Raw genomic sequence first — 17629 nt, 5'->3', positions numbered from 1 at the left:
AGTAGATTAATGTGCGGTTATATAATGTGTCTTATCATGGTGGTGTTAGGGAAACTTGTTGGATATATCTATTTTACTCTCAAACACAGTCGGATTGTCATGTGTTTATTTAAAGTCATGCTTTGTGGCTAAAATGATCAGAATTGTCTGAGATCCAGTAACATTCATTAAATGCACACCACACTCTGGCCCTTATTGTGTTCCTGTGTCGTGAATGTTACATCATTGTGATACTCACTTTCCAGTAGTCTGTATCAATCATTTTTCTAAAAGCATGTTTAGTATCTGATTGCCGGGTTTTTATTCTGAGAATTAAAATGTTCTGTTTTTCTCCAGGCTGGAACGTCTTTTTATCTTGCTGGATACAGGTACGACTCCTGTGACCAGGAAAGCAGCTGCTCAGCAGCTGGGAGATGTTGTCAAACTTCACCCACACGAGCTTAATAACCTTCTATCGAAGGTGAGTGTTCAGGCTTTGCTCAGACAGGCAGTAAAAAAATGTAACTGACACAAATCTGTTTAGTTGTCCGAATGGAAAAAAAATACCACATTAAAGGTGCCGTGGAGTAGCACGTGGAAAATGTACACATTTTGACAGGTGTCACTGAATTAGATGTCCTGAAATATCACATGTCTTTGTGACAGTGCTAGTCTCTAAACAACAGCAAACAAAATGTGACAGAGGGTCGCCATCAGATTCATTGTGCAGACAGTCGGTGTACTTTAAAAGAATAGTACACCCAGAAATGATAATTCTCTCATCATTTACTCACCCTCATGCCATCCCAGATGTTTATGACTTTAGTTCTTCTGCAGAACACAAATTAATTTTTTTTAGAAGAATATCTCAGCTCGGTAGGTCCGTACAATTCAAGTGAATGGTGGCCAGAACTTTTAAGCTCCAAAAAGCGCATAAAGGCAGAATAAAAGTAATCCATATAACTCTAGTGGTTAAATCCATTGTCTTTAGAAGCGATACGATAGGTGTGGGTGAGAAACGGATCAATGTTTAAAGTTACACTATGTAACTATGCAGGTTACTTGCGGAGGAACACTTTACGCCAGTTGTGATTCGGCATTGCTCTTGTGACGGATGAATCTCATGGTTTAAGTGAGGACTCTGAGATTACCTGCAGAATGGCGTCATGAAGAGCTATTTTCATATTGATATTATGTTTTTTGCTTAAACATTTATAACTGATATTTTAGGAAAATAAACAACACTCTTAATTATATTTGAATGATTATTGAAGTTTTATCCACTACACAATATACATTAAAGGGGTCATGAAATGCTATTTTGTTTGTAATAATTTTATTACCTTCCTTGAGGTCCACTTATAACATCAACTTTTTTTGCACAAAAACTGTCATAGTTTAGTATAAATGATAATTTTCCACCCTGTCCCTGGCCCTCTGACTGAACCCTCTGTTTTGGCTTCAGCGTCTGCTTTAAACTTCAATGTAAACGCTCACTGTTCCTATTGGCTAACATCGTGCAGCCCCTCAAATTCAGCCATATTTGAAACTCAGTCGGAAGAGATTAAACAAGCTCTCCACAACATTATAGAACTAAATTTCAGGGTTTACACACAACGCACATCCAACACATTGCATCTGAATGTATCGAAGTACTCAAGCACATCAGCACCATAACTATCAAACAGTCATGACATTTGCAGTATTCATGCATTAAATTGTTTACTCATGGTTTTGCTGTGAAGTCGGTGTTTTTAACTGCCCCATTCTTCAATAACAGTTCCTTTGCAAAGCTTGAAATGTATTATGACTGGTTCACAAGCAGTCCATGCTGCACAAACACAGTCCACAGCACGGTAAAACATGACGCACACACATAGGTGCGCTGAGGCGCAGATCGCCTGAAGCGCATCCAAATGGTCAAAGACATCCAGCTAGTGCTTATTTACATACACCAACAATTAAAAATAGCGCAGATGGTGCAAGAACAGCAAGACTCAGGGCAGCTGAATGAAACTGAACGGAGTCTCCTTTTCTGAGTTGTAACTCACACAGCATCTTTTAAAGTGTTGCGATAAACATGACAATGGTCAAAGACGTCTGTGAAATGCTTGTTATATGCTCAAAAAACTTCAAAATAGTCCAGATGGGTCCCCTTTTGGTGTTCAGGAATAGTTGGTAACACTAAGTCTGTCTCTCTCGCTCTGTTTACGATATGAACTGAGCGCCAGTGGGCGGGGCTAAGGGTGCCATTGCACATGTCTTGGTGCATGTAAATACAACACAGCGATCTTGTGATGCAACATGGACATTTTTAAAACGAGACATTTCAATAGTGGGAACTAGAAATGCTCTTAGACTGGAGAGGAAGTTTTGAGTTCTGAAATTTACAGTGTTTTTATAGTACAGTTACCTCATGTCTAAATATAAAGGAAAATGTCATTTTAAATGTTTGCATTGTACTACACATCAATTTAAGAGGTGAAACTTGTTACATGGCTGATATGAGTTCATTTGAAGACTAATTGTATATTACAATCTACAGCCTCAGTGGAGAATGAGTGAACTGAAATACTATAATAGTAGGTCTATGGACTGCAAACAATAACACTGTAATATAAAAATGCAAAACAAGGATTTAATAATGATGAAATACTTGAACATGAAAATAATTCACCGATATGCAATATCACAATTACAATAAAAAGATGTTTAATCGTTTATTTGGAAGTAAAGTTACAACAGAGTTGCACACTAAAAAAATTATATACAATACATTACTGTGTGATGAACTTGGTACATTATAAACAACTTAAGATAAGCAGCACACATTCTGTTTGGGGATCTGTTTAAAGGAGAAAAAAAAAAATGGCAAGTGTCTGTATACTGATTTATTGCTTAAATTACTTTATTGGCTTACACTTGCTTGCAATGTTTAGACCATTAGGTCTTCGTCAGGCAAAAAAAATAAAATAAAAATAATAATCTTTCAACTTGTGCGTTTCTGTGACTGAGGTAAAAAAAAAAAGCCCAAGAAAACAGCGGCACACACATACTTGGAGAGACACACTTAGGGAATCTCGAAATTGCAGCAATGTTATAAAATACTCATGAATATTAGTGAACTAAACATTAACAGAAAATTAACCAGAAAAACATTAAAGCATAACAACCCTACCAATAAACATACCCACACATTACAGCAGGTAAACAACTTCACCAAACAGGTAAAAACGGTTAAAAATCCATGAGATGTAAACACGCGAGGACTAATGACGTATGCCTGCGGTTTCATGGCAAATCTGTCACAACAGTTTTAAATAAAAAATCTCTATTGTAGACTTAACGTAGTGAATCAGGGTAAGGCAAAAACATGGTTTGGAAGACGGATTGTTGGTGTTGGTGAGAGCTCATTAATAAAGTTTTGTTAATTTCTAATAAATCTTACATAGTGTAGCTTTAAGTCCTTTTTTTTATATAAATACTCATTTTACCAGCCCTGACCAGTAGTGTGAATTGCCAAAAAACAAAAGAAGATTTACAGTAAAAAATGACTTAAATTACTTAAATATTGATCTGTTTGTCACGCACACTTATATTGCTTCTGAAGACATGGATTTGACCACTGGAGTCGTATGGATTACTTTTATGCTGCCTTTTATGTGCTTTTTGGAGCTTCAAAGTTCTGACCACCATTCACTTGCAATGAATGGACCAACAAAACTAAGATATTCTTCTAAAAATCTTCATTTGTGTTCTGCAAAAGAAAGTCATACACATCTGAGATGGCTTGAGGGGTGAGTATGAGAGAATTTTCATTTTTGGATGAACTATTCCTTTTAAAATGCTTTCTGCTTGTCAATCATTTTGCACATTCACAAGGCAATCCATATATGGGACACAGGAAGCTGAGAACATGGGTTCAGTCCATTTGTTGTGCAAGAATTCAATTTTGCTGCCATTGTTGCTTTTGACAAATTTGACCACATGAGATAACACGCTGCTGGGCTCCTGCTCCATCTCTGATTACAATGGGCTCAACAGTACAGTGGTTTCTTTGTGGGGTGGGGCTTTGAAAAGAGGGGGCATGTCTAATTCAATTCTAGCGGAAGTTCTAGAATGGCTAACATCACTTATGGTGTGTTCCAGTCATGTCAGAATGATCATTTTTTACAAGTTGAGCATACATGAATGGCACCACAAAGTCGTAATTACAAGTGGGAAACCATTTTTAGCCCCATCTATCTTAGTTACTAATAATTGGTAATAAATCAGATTTAGACTACAGTTTTGTTTGTATGCATTTTTTGTACTAACAATAAAGCTTGCCAGAAAATTTAGCTGGTTTATGAAGTGACAGGCTTGTATAACAACTTTGTTTTGCATCAATATATGTGGCCACAAGAGAATGATAAAATAAAGCAACAAATTGATAGTTCACCCAAAAATGAAAATTCACTCATTTACTCACCCTCATGCCATCCAAGATGTGTATGACTTTTCTTTCTTCTGCAGAATACAAACAAAGATTTTAAGACTATTTCAGCTCTGTAGGTCCATACAATGCAAGTGAATGGTGACCAGAACTCAAGGTCCAAATATTGGATAAAGGCATCATAAAAGTAATCCATACGACTCCAGTGGTTCATAAGAAGTGATCGCTTTTGAGTTAGAACAAAACAAAATGTAATTCTATTTTCACTATAAATCTTAACGGCAGTCTCCTTGGCAATTGTGATTTCAAGCTCAATTACTAGCGCTCTAAGCATGCGTCAAGCACTAGCTATTGTAATCTAACTTGAAATGATGATCGTGCCTGGAGACTACAATGGCAAAATGTACAGTGAAAAGAGCTATATTTTGTTTGTTCTCACCCAAATCCAATTGGGTCGCCTCAGAAGACATGGAGTTGAATTGATTTACTTTTATGATGATTTGTGATATTTGGATCTTCAGAGCTCATGCCACCACCACTCACCTGCATTGTGAGGACCAACAGAGCTGAAATATTTTTCAAAAAAGTCTTAATTTGTATTCTGCAGGTGGCTGAGTAAATGATCAGAGAATTAAAATTTTTAGGTGAACTATTCCTTTAATTGCACATCTGCAAAATGACTGGAATGTCTTGCATAAAGTGCTGTAGTGCTAACAGTTGTGTCTGAACTCAACTCTTTTTTGCTCTTGTATTTAATGGTGCAGGAGTCAAAAATGGATATGACCTTCTCTTGCCACAATGACAGCTACACTCTTATGTCTCTTGGCATCATGGCAACCAGTGTAGATATACCATATGTTGAAAGGACTAGACTGTTTGAACAAATACATCATATTTCATCACTTTCAAAATGTCAGTTCCTATAGATTGGATTGAAAAACAAATCAGAATTGGGTGTAGTGTTAAAGCCTTAAACCAGCAAAACTCAACTACAAACAATGGCTATGTGCACTTTCATCACATTCCCAGTGGGTCAGAAGTTTACATACACTTTGTTAGTATTTGGTAGTATTGCCTTTAAATTGTTTAACTTAGGTCAAACCTTTTGGGTAGCCTTCCACAAGCTTCTCACAATAAGTTGCTGGAATTGTGGCCCATTTCTCTAGACAGAACTGGTGTAACTGAGTCAGGTTTTTAGGCCTCCTTGCTCATGCATGCTTTTTCAGTTTTGCCCACAAATTTTCTTTTGAATTGAGGTCAGGGATTTGTGATGGCCACTCCAATACCTTGACTTTGTTGTCCTTAAGCCATTTTGCCACAACTTTGGAGGTATGCTTGGGGTCATTGTCCATTTGGAAGACTCATTTGTGACCAAGCTTTAACTTCCTGGCTGATGTCTTGAGATGTCGCTTCAATATTTCCACATAATTTTCCTTCCTCATGATGCCATCTATTTTGTGAAGTGCACCAGTCCCTCCTGCAACAAAGCTCCCCCACAACATGATGCTGACTCCCCCATGCTTCACGTTTGGGATGGTGTTCTTCGGCTTGCAAGCCTTACCCTTTTTCCTCCAAACATAACGATGGTCATTATGGCCAAAGAGTTCAATTTGTTTCATTAGACCAGGGGACATTTCTCCAAAAAGTAAAATCTTTGTCCTCATGTGCACTTGCAAACTGTAGTCTGGCTTTTTTATGGCGGTTTTGGAGCAGTGGCTTCTTCCTTGCTGAGCAGCCTATATGTCAATATAGGACACGTTTTACTGTGGATATAGATACTTGTCAACCTGTTTCCTCCAGCATCTTCACAAGGTCCTTTGCTGTTGTTCTGGGATTGATTTGCACTTTTCGCACTTAACTACATTCATCTTTAGGAGACAGAATGCGTCTCCTTCCTGAGCGGTATGATGGCTGCGTGGTCCCATTTTCTCCCCAATTTGGAATGCCCAATTCCCAATTGTGCTTTTAAGTCCTCGTGGTGGCATAGTGACTCACCTCTATCGGGGTGGCGGAGGACTAATCTCAGTTGCCTCCGCGTCTGAGACCGTCAATCCGTGCATCTTATCACGTGGCTTGTTGAGCGCTTTACCGCGGAGACATAGCGCGTGTGGAGGTATTCTCTGCGGCATCCACGCACAACTCTCCACACACCCCACCGAGAGCGAGAACCACATTATAGAGGCACTGAGTTTGAAGTTAGGCCTTAAAATACATCCACAGGTACACCTCCTGTCAGAAGCTAATTGTCTAAAGGCTTGACATCAATTTCTGGAATTTTCCAAGCTGCTTAAAGGCACAGTTAACTTGGTGTGTATAAACTTCTGACCCACTGGAATTGTGAGTCATTTAAAAGTGAAACAATCTGTCTGTAAACAATTGTTGGAAAAATTACTCATGCACAAAGTAGATGTCCTAAACGACTTGCCAAAACTAAAGTTTGCTAATATGAAATCTGTGGAGTTTTAATGACTTCAACCTAAGTGTATGTGAACTTCTGACTTCAACTGTACATGGTAGTCCACCATGGTTCATGTTCAAAAAACATGGTACCTTTTTGTTAGTGGCTTACAATTCTGTGCATCTTTTAATGGTGATATAACACCCTCTTCGTACGCATATTAACAATTTCAAGTGTGAAAAGAGTAAGAGAGTATGATGTTTGTAAATGTAAGTGTGGAAGTTGTTGCTTGTCTGTCTGATGTATTCCAACAAGCCTTGCTTTTGCTTTGTTACAGTGCTCTGATTATCTATCTGTTTTCCTTCACTCTGGCCCTAAAAGGTTTTAACATACTTGAGGAGTCCAAACTGGGATACGCGAATCGCAGCAGGACAGGCTGTCGAAGCCATAGTGAAGAATATACCAGAATGGAACCCAGCTCCAAAGCCAAAAGACGGTGAGCTGAATATTCTCCGATTGCATAACCAAAGAATTTGAGGTTTTGGAATTTTCTGTAAATATTTTACAGCAATGCACATTGCTGCAGTAACTGATTACATCACCTGCTTTGTGTATCTGCCTTCAGTCTGGCAAGTTCTGTTCAAGGCTGTTGCAAATCACACCAATCTGATTGTGATGCCACGCATTAACCACTAACAATTCTGAGGCCTCTGTCTAATGATTTCAGTTCTTTATTTCTGTTATCTAGGTAAGTGAGTTTCTTGTGCTGAGCGTGTGCTTTATAATGGGTGTTGTCCTCCTCAGAGGTGTGTGCAGAAGACATGTCTCCAGAGGACAGCTCCTCAGACAGGCTGAGTTTCTACAGGTTCGATATCTCCCGTCTGCTCAAGCACGGAGCATCGCTGCTCGGCTCTGCAGGTGCAGAGTTTGAGATGCAAGATGACAAGTCAGGTATGATTGGATTTCTCACTCTGGCAATGTAATTTTTGTTATGTTGTTAGTGGTGGTGCTTAAGGCGAGCATCACTGTTGCATATTATTTGTTACTGAAATTCTGTGCTAGCAATGGTGTTAGCAATAACAAGGTCATTTGTTTGATTCCCAGGGAATGCATGGACTGATAAAATGTATACCTTGCAGGGCTCCAGACTGACATTTGAGAGCGGTGGCACCAGCACCTCACTTGGTAGCACCGGTGGGGGTTTGGGCTGATAAAATGAAAAGTTTAAAGACTGAAACTAATAATAAAAGTATTATTATTATATTACAAAAATAAGTCCAGTTACCAATAATGTTGAATATTTTGCCCCACTGAAATGCTCCTACAGTAAGGCATTGATTTTGAGTCGAGATGCATATGTACATTTACTGGTATTAACAACAAGAAGGTTATCTATAACATCGATAAAAAGTTAACACCTAATTTATGTAGGGCTACATTATTCTGACTGTGCAACTAAATCGGGACTCCTTTCATCTTGTTTTTGTTGATTCTTGGAAATTTGAAGGCTAACAAAACGTATATTTTTCTACAAACATAGACCTTTTGAAGAGAAAATATTTTTACACAGAAGGAAAACTAATATTTTCCATAATTCACAATGGTTCTCGCAGGCAGCGCTGCAATGATCAGTGGTCTGCGTCGAGAGCTTGAGATCGGTTCGGTGAGTGAACGCAACTTTTACGCGCTTGCGCTGTGCTTCTCACTGGTTCTTGCAGCGCTGTAATTATATACACTCCGTGAGTGAACGCACCTGTTCTGTGATGCTCTGTCCATTTGTGCCGTGCTAATAATTTGTCCTGTTAGTGGATAGCACTGTTTCATTCCGCATTTGATGAGTTTGCCATTTGATATTGCTTAATAGAAAACAGCAGCGCATAGAGAGAGAGAGAGAAAGAGGGAGAGCTGGCCAACATTGTCACACCGGTGCGACATGTAACAACTTTGTCGCACCGGTTGGGAAAACGTTTGGAAAATGCGACCATTTAGTCGCAGTCTGGAGCCCTGCTTTGAATGCATTTTAAGTCTCTACGGATGAAAATGTCTGTAAAATGCATATGTAAATGTACTATTATTGCTCATATTTGGGTTTAGGGGTTTGCATAAAAAATAAAAAGAACAAAAAAATCCCATAAACCTGCTCTGAAGGAGGGACCAGAGCTATATCTAGTGCTCAGAATAACTTTTGGGGTTGGCTCTTTTGACTCTAGCCTGTTAGTAACCACCTAGAACAGCTTGGCAACCAGCATAGCTAGAACCTAAAGAAAACTCGGATCTTAGCAACCACATAGCAACACCCTGGCAACCACCCACGACACTCTTCACATCTAATTTTATTTGTTTGTTCACAGGTTCATTTTGGGTGGCAGATGCAACTGGAGCTTATTGTTTATTTTTGTGTGTACAGATAATATTTGAAAGATTGTGTTATTTTAAAATTGTTTCTTAGCCTCTGTTTTTGTTGATGTCAGATGTCATTTGTTAAGATGGGACAGATTCATCAAACCTATCAATTGTTTGGGTTATCTTCAGGAGGTTTCTGTTAGACCCCATTTGCTGGGATCTTCTCAGAGCTTCCTGTGGACGTCACTTGCTGTGTTCCCCTCAGCAGATCCAATTAGATCTCCTGTATGTTTTGTTAGCACATTTGTTACCAGGTATAAAGGTCTAGTCACACAGACCATGCCTTGGGCTTAAATTCAGAAGAGCTATGCTACACGATCGTTATCAGTCAATAAATTATTTTCCCCACAAGTACTTGGTATGCCTTACTCTTCTTTTGTATTAGAGGAACTCTGATACATTGGCGAGCCACCCATCATCTGGGCAGCCAAATACTAGATGGAAGAATTTGTTTCTACAAGAAAATGCCAGTAAAGACGTTCACTGAATTGTTTTGCTTTTGATTTGACTGTAGTGAGGAAATAAAAGCAATTTCCATTGACGTTCTTCTTTCCTGGAATCAGGTAACAAGTGCAGGTGATAAGTGTACAGTTTATTTGCATGTCTGTAAGGATAGAGGAAATTTGAATGAAATGGACTAGTATGTTTTGTCATCCCTACCTGTCCTTGGTTTTCATATTAGTGTTCCATAAGTTGTGCTTGCTGGGTTTTTTTCATATCCCTAACCCCAACACTAGTCAGTTTGTGCTATGTACATAATTTATACCTCAAATCTAGGGATGCACTGATACGGAATTTCTGGGCAGATACTGATAATTTACAGCTCATTGTGGCCAATACCGATAACTGATATTAAAAAAAAAAAAAAAAAAAAGGTCTTTAACCTGGAACTGCTAGCTAATTCATTAAAAGCTTCTCATTTGAAATGTCATTTAAATGCTTAGAATTTGAACTTGCTGCTATTTAAGTTTTGTCAGATGTAACATGAACCAGAAATGTGCCTATATTACAGATGTATGCTGATTTGAATATTTTGATAATATTTAGATTTTCCCAGGTATGGGCCAATCGTACATAGGCTGCCAATATATTGTGCATGCATACTCAAATTTGTAGCTTGAGAAAAGGTGTGCTGTGACTTTTCTAAGCAATTGGACTTCAGGTGGAAAAAAAAAAAAAAAATCCAGTTTGCATTGAAGACTTTCTTTGAAGGAGGGACCAAGCCTTATATAGGGACCAGAATATCATAGATGCTTGGGTGAGGGATCTTTTGACTTGGGCCCTTAAGCAACCACCCAGAACACCTTAGCAACTGCATAGCAACACCTTGGCAAGTGGCAACAAACCAGAACATCTAGCATCGTTGTGGCAACGTTTGCTCTTGTTATGATTTCATTCACAACAGTTTGTCATGATTATGATCTGTTCTTCAGGTGAGACAGATCCCAAAGAACGTTTGGCCCGGCAGAGGAAGCAGTTACAGAAGAAGTTAGGATTGGATATGGGTGCTGCCATTGGCATGGACACAGAGGAGCTTTTTAACGATGAGGACTTGGAGGACACCTGTGTCTCCAGTACCAGCAGAACACATTCTAATAAAAGCCTGGGCTGCCCCTTCTCACGCAACCATGTGGTGAGTTGTGTTAGAGTCTTTGAACTTTAGCCTTCAAATGCCAGTTCACACCAGTGTTTCAAGCGCCACTGCTGAATCTCCAGCGCAGTGGCAAGAGAATGATACTCAAGTTGTGAGCTTGCAGTCTGAATTCAATGTGATGAGCTAAAAAGAACGCGTTCCGTGAAATAATGCAAAAACATGTCTTTCTATTGCGTTGTGTAGGGCTGAACGATCCATTGAAATAAAATCGAAATTAAGATATGACCTTATAATTATATTAAACTGCAAAGGGCTGTGATCTAATCAAGCAAACAGTCTGCATGAGCCATGCGCTGCTCTGCGGAGCTCTGTTCTGAGCGCACGTGAGGTGGTTCTGTCTGTGCTTCCCCTACGAATCTCATCTCATGCACAGAATAACAGATGTGTTGCATTCAATTATCTAAATTATAGTGCTCTAAATTCACTTTTACTGGCCACTACAATTTACTATACAATTACAAATCGAAAATCTCATAACACCATGGTTTTTTTGTGGACGGCAGCGGAGATGAGCATTTTACCATGTTGGAATTCACAGGCGCTCATTCATAGGCTTTTGTTGACATGACTTCACACAGAAAATTACAGAATTGTTTTAACCAGTTCCCATAGCAATGCTGTGTACAAATTAAGAAATTATTAGAGAAATATTACTTAATAATAATAATAATAAAAATAGGGTTGTTGTTATAATACATTTGTAATTAGGGCTCAACATTAATGCTTTATTTCGGCCGGACAAATAGCCTGATTAGAACTTCAATAACAAAAAATAACCGGCTATATTTGTGATATTGTCTAGGCCTGTGCCACATATATTACAAAGTTAATATTCTTAATAATAATACAGTTAAGTGCATAACTGTATAATTCGCTAACGATCGGCTTGTGTGTGTGTGTGTGCGCTAAACATGCGCGTGTGTTTCAAGAACGCTCGTGGTGATGCGTGTAAGCGATTACATTTAAAAATTCTTTGAGGTATTCATGTAAACACAGTGAGTTATGTCTAAAGTGAATGTGAACAGTGGGGGGGAAAAGTTGATTTGTGTCAAACTGTCGGACTTGTAAGTGTAAATGTAAGCTAATAGACCTGCTGCTGTCAAGTGTCATTAATTAAACAACCATAAGAAAACGAGAAAACCACTCACTGCTCTTGACTGGATAACTTCAGTAGCTTTAAAAAGTATTGTAATAATACAGTGAAGACCAGTAGTAATTTCATATCGCATTTCATTCTGAATGTTTAGAATACTTCAAACTGGGTTAAAAACTTATAAAGCTGTTAAAAAAGCACAATTTTCTTAATTTATATATTTTTTTCTATTATTTTTAATATATTTCTATTCATTGCTGTTTTTATTGCTGTTTACTTTTTTACTGATGATTCACTGGTCTTGAATAATTACTTAAACTTGAAAAAATTCTTACATAGTTAACAAAATAGTTTGTGTTATTGTCAAACACAGCATGCAAGGAGTGCTACTTGGGTGTATAATAATTCCCACTGGTGCTCTTTGGATAAGAGATATTCTGTTCAGATGCTCTAGTGCTCCAAGGCACTCTGAGTAGGGTTTACATTTTTAAATGTAATGCACCCTGATGAAGGCTTTGATTTAATCCAATAGCCGTGACTTAGGCTTTTTAAAAATGTAAACCCTACTCTGAGTGCCTTGGACCACTAGAGCATCTAGTTAGTGTTATTTGTTGTTGTATTGAAGCTGGTATCAAGAATCATTAAATTACTGACTACTAGGGTTGCTCTGACACCAAAAGTTTGGCTTTGTTACGATACCAGCACTGGTACCTTTGTATCGATTCTAACTCTATACTTGGGCAACAAATAAAGAATAGTCTAAAAGAACTGCATAAAGTCTTATAGATACAAATTGTGCCTTTTCTGTTTTAATTTTTCTGTAAAAAAAAAAAACAAACAAAAAAACATGAACTACAGAGCTTTACAGTATTAATGAAAACAATCTTATTACCTGAGGCAAAAGGCTACCATGGCTGAATCACAACATGCTGAAATTCAGTACACTTATGTAATATTGCTTACATAAAATAATACTAATAATATAACCATTTAATATTATATTATTGTTACTATGAATATTATTGCCACTGATTTGAATATTACACTTATACAGTAGTAATATTTTTCTGTCAGTGTCTTCAATTTTATGCAATCAGCTGAACAGAACTCTCATTTCAGCATGACTTATTTTGAAAGATCTTTGAAGTTCTTCCTGTTTGTGAAGAGTTCATTATATCAAGCTTCCCGCAACTCGCGAGCTGAAATCTCAGCTGCAACGGAGAAAGGGTTCATTAGAGTTCACAGCCGTTATACACTCAACACACTGATCTGTGGCTCTGCAGATGGATACTATTGGACACACTGCATGGAAATCAAGCATTAGTAGTGTGTGTTGCGTTTGTGCGTTCGCGTGCGTGACTGCGTGTGTTCATGTGCGTGTGTGTGTGAAGATGACGGCAGAGAGGCTCATCTTATTCATACTGTGGCGCGCAGCGCATGTGACTGTGTATTATTTAATTAAATTAATCTTTCTGCTGTTTAATGATCACACTTGGCCATATAGAGGCTTTTTTATTATTATTTTCAAATGGTCTTTGATTTCATCTCAGAACTCCGATACAATTTTGCAATATTTAAAAAAAATAAATAAATGTAAACATTTAAATGTTACTTGCACTACGTGCACAATTATTAGGCAAGTGAATATTCTGATATTATTTTCATGCACATTTTCCAACTCCAAACCATATCAACTTGAATGCTTATTGTATTCAATCATTTTCAGGTGATATGTATTTGTGTAATGAGGGAGGGTGTGGCGAAAGTGACTAACATCTTATATCAAGGTGTGCATATTTATTAGGCAGCTTCATTACTTCAGGTAAAATGGGTCAAAAGGGTGATTGAACTGACACTGAAAAATAAATTGTAATGCCTTTCAGATGGATGAAACACTCTTGAAATAGCTAAACTATAGAGGCGTGACCATCGGACAATCAAACGTTTTGTTGCGAATAGTCAACTGGGGCGCAAAAAACGCATAGAGAAGAAAAGGCGCAAATTAACTGCAAAAGACTTGAAGTATTAAATGTGAAACGTACCAGGAACCCATTATCCTCCAGTGCCACCATATTCCAGAACTGCAACCTACCTGGAGTGTCCAGGAGTACAAGGTGTCAAGTGCTCAGAGACATGGCCAAGGTCAAGAAGGCTGAAACACGACCACCACTGAATAAGATTCACAAGTTGAAGCGTCACGATTGGGCAAAGAAATACCTGAAGACAGATTTTTCAAAGGTTTTATGGACAGATGAAATGAGAGTGACTCTTGATGGACCAGATAGATGTACCCGTGGCTGGATCACTAATGGACACAGTGCACCACTTCGAGTCAGGCGCCAGCAAGGTGGAGGAGGGGTACTGGTATGTGCTGCTATCATTAAGGATGAGGTAGTTGGACCATTTTGAGTTGAAGATGGACTGAAACTCAACTCCCAAACCTACTGCCAGTTTCTGGAAAATACTTTCTTCAGGCAGTGGTACAGGAAGAAGTCCTCAGCATTCAAGAAGGCCATGATCTTTATGTAGGACAGTGCTCCATCACATGCATCCAAGTACTCCACTGCTTGGCTAGCCAGCAAGGGCCTCAAAGATGAAGGGCCCCCTTCCTCACCTGACTTAAATCCTATTGAGAACTTGTGGGCCCTTCTCAAACATGAGATTTACAGTGAGGGAAGACAATACACCTCATTACAACAGCATTTGAGAGGCTGTGGTTGCTGTTTCAGTGAAAGTTGACCGTAAACAGATCAAGAAACTGACAGACTCCATGGATGAAAGGCTCATGGCAGCTATTGAAAAGGGGGCCTATATTGGTCACTGAATATTTTTGAATATTTAATTGTCATTTTATGTCGGGAGCAATTATTTTTGTAATTTAGTTGCCTAATAATTGTGCACACTTATATATTCCCCTGAGAAAGACACAACACACTTTTCTTTTAAACATTCAGGTTTGAGGTTCAATAACATTTTGAACTGACTGAGAGCATTGTGTTTGTTCAACAATAAAATTAATACAATACAATTTGCTTAATAATTGTGCATGCAGTGTACACCGATCAGCCACAACATTAAAACCACTTGCCTAATATTATATAGGTCCCTGTTGTGCTGCCAAAACAGCACCAACCCCACTATTCTTCTCACCACAACTGTACAGAGCGGTTATCGGAGTTACCGTAGACTTTGTCAGTTCGAACCAGTCTGGCCATTCTCTGATCCTCTCTCATCAACAAGGCATTTCCGTCCACAAAACTGCCACTCACTGGATGTTTTTGGCACCATTCTGAGTAAACTCTGGAGACTGTTGTGTGTGAAAATCCCAGGAGATCAGCAGTTACAGAAAGAGCTGAATTCTGTAGGAAACACTGGTTCACACAGTAAGTGTGGAGAGGTTTAGGCTTACATTAGAGAAGGTGAACAGCCTTTTTTTAGTCTTATGTTTTATCACCAGACGCTCAGGCTGTTAGGGGACTCATACTGTGAAATGACACTGTTGTTTCACATACTGTGAAATGACACCAGGTTTACCCCTGGTATTAACAAACATCTTGAATGAGTCTCCTGTGATCACTTGTGATCAGATTTTGTGACAACATACTTCTCATACTATGCCAGGACATTGCTACATATTAATGTCAGACATGGCAAAAATGATTAGTCAAGTCTTGTGCATGTGTATTGGGTTTTCCAAGTGTTTCAATTGAATAATAGTGTGGCTATGTGCATTTTTGACTTCCACTTAATGTGTTTCGAGTGATCGGATCACACAGTGGATTTTACAATGTTCCATTAGTGATTTGGAAATTAATACCAGGTGTAAATTTGGCCTAAGAGTTCATGAAGACCTTTACTGGAAGTAACTGAACCGTTATCAAATTAAAATACACTCACCAGCCACTTTATTAGGTATACCTTTACATCTACTTGTTCATGCGATTATCTAATCAGCCAATCGTGTGACAGCAGTATAATGTTTAAAACCATGCAGATATGGGTCAGGAGCTTCAGTTAATGTTCACATCAACCACCAGAATGGGGAAAAAATTTTATCTCTGTGATTTTGACCGTGGCATGATTGTTGGTGCCAGACAGGTTGGTTTGTGTATTTCTGTAACTGCTGATCTCTGGGGATTTTCATGCACAACAGTCTCTAGAGTGTAAAGAGAATGGTGTGAAAAACAAAAAACGTACAGCGAGTGGCAGTTCTGTGGGCGAAAATGGCTTGTTAATGACCGAGGTCAGAGGAGAATGGCCAGACTGTTCCAAGCTGACAGGAAGGTGACCATAACCCAAATAACCACACGTTACAACTGTGCTATGCAGAAAAGTATTTCTGAATGTACAACACATCGAACATTGAGGCTGATGACTACAGCAGCCGTAGGCCCCTCCAGTACCACAACTGTCAGCTTAGAACAGGAAACTTAGGCTGCAGTGGGCACAGGCTCACCAAAACTGGACAGTAGACTATTGGGAAAAACATCACCTGGTCTGACAAATCTGGATTTCTGCTGAGGTACACAAATTGTAGGCCCACTTCAGCCTCCGTTTTCTGTTCTTGGCTGACAGAAGTGGAACCCAATGTGGTCTTCTACTGTTGGAGCCCATTCACCTCAAGGTTTGAAATGTTGTGCATTCTGAGATGCTATTCTGCTCACTACAATTGTACAGAGTGGTTATCTGAGTTACCGTAGCCTTTCTGTCAGCTCAAATCAGTCTGGCCATTCTGTTAACCTCTCATCAACAAGGCATTTTCGTCCACAGAACTGCCACTCACTGGCTGTTTTTTGTTTTTCGCACCATTCTCGATACACTCTAGAGACTGTTGCATGTGAAAATCCGAGGAGATCAGCAGGAACAGAAATACTCAAACCAGCCCATCTTGCACCAACAATCATGCCACGGTCTAAACCACTAAGATTAGGGGTGGGCGATATGACCAAAATCTTATATCATGATAACGTTATCACGAAATAGTTACTTTTTTTTTTTCCTGAAAAATCAATAAAATTGTATAAGGTATTAAGCCATGTCGCAGTGTGTAATTTTGAGTAATACAGTCAGTGAATTAAATACTTTAAGTAGTTTTCATTTATAATCTTATTTAATTTTCTCTCTATTTGCATGTTGACAAAGTAAAAAAATAAATGCCAAATTTCAGTCTGATAAAGTGCGTTAATCATCTTTTTCTTTATTGTTATAATAATAATAATAATATTATTATTATTATTATTATTATCATCAACTTTCCTCATGAAACTTAACATCTCAAAGCAATGCAACAAAGAAAATATAAATAAACATGTATCCATAAACAATTAGGCTCTTAGTGTTTTTAATAATCTATATAAAGAAAATATAAAATATCTGAAGGAAAATACGGTGTGGATGGTTTGTTTCCTGATATCAAACATCATTCGAATTGAATTTTAGAAAGGGTTTTGATGTGCATTTTAAAAACCCACATGATATTGAGAGAAACCAGAATGAGTAGTGGGTGTGATCGGCACTTATTCTCTCACAGGAGCTGAAAAGAAGGGACTGGAATGACTTCAATACTCACACGCACTTGCGTGTTTAAGATTGCTTATCCATGCAACACTCGCACAAAATACAGCTGCGCCTGTTTGGATGGAAGGCATGTTTGGAGCGCGGGATGAA

At 38.5% G+C, this 17629-nt stretch overlaps 1 protein-coding gene across 5 annotated transcripts in view; it reads left to right on the top strand.

Annotated features, from left to right (window-relative positions):
• LOC127414050 (TATA-binding protein-associated factor 172-like) overlaps positions 1-17629 on the top strand; it is a 40375-nt gene that overhangs the window by 868 nt on the left and 21878 nt on the right. For 2 of the 5 annotated variants that reach the window (XM_051651728.1, XM_051651733.1), the window contains exons 2-5: positions 337-460; positions 7194-7308; positions 7617-7763; positions 10649-10848. In XM_051651728.1, the coding sequence (XP_051507688.1) occupies positions 337-460; positions 7194-7308; positions 7617-7763; positions 10649-10848 (586 nt within the window). Of the gene's footprint in view, positions 1-336; positions 461-7193; positions 7309-7560; positions 7764-9754; positions 9779-9824; positions 10546-10648; positions 10849-17629 lie in introns of those variants that run through there. The other 3 variants (XM_051651729.1, XM_051651732.1, XM_051651731.1) reach the window with 3 other exon arrangements.

This window comes from Myxocyprinus asiaticus, chromosome 23 (assembly GCF_019703515.2).
Source record: "Myxocyprinus asiaticus isolate MX2 ecotype Aquarium Trade chromosome 23, UBuf_Myxa_2, whole genome shotgun sequence".
In the NCBI taxonomy this organism is placed as follows: Eukaryota; Metazoa; Chordata; class Actinopteri; order Cypriniformes; family Catostomidae; genus Myxocyprinus; species Myxocyprinus asiaticus.
This window is presented reverse-complemented; position numbering and strand designations above follow the sequence as displayed.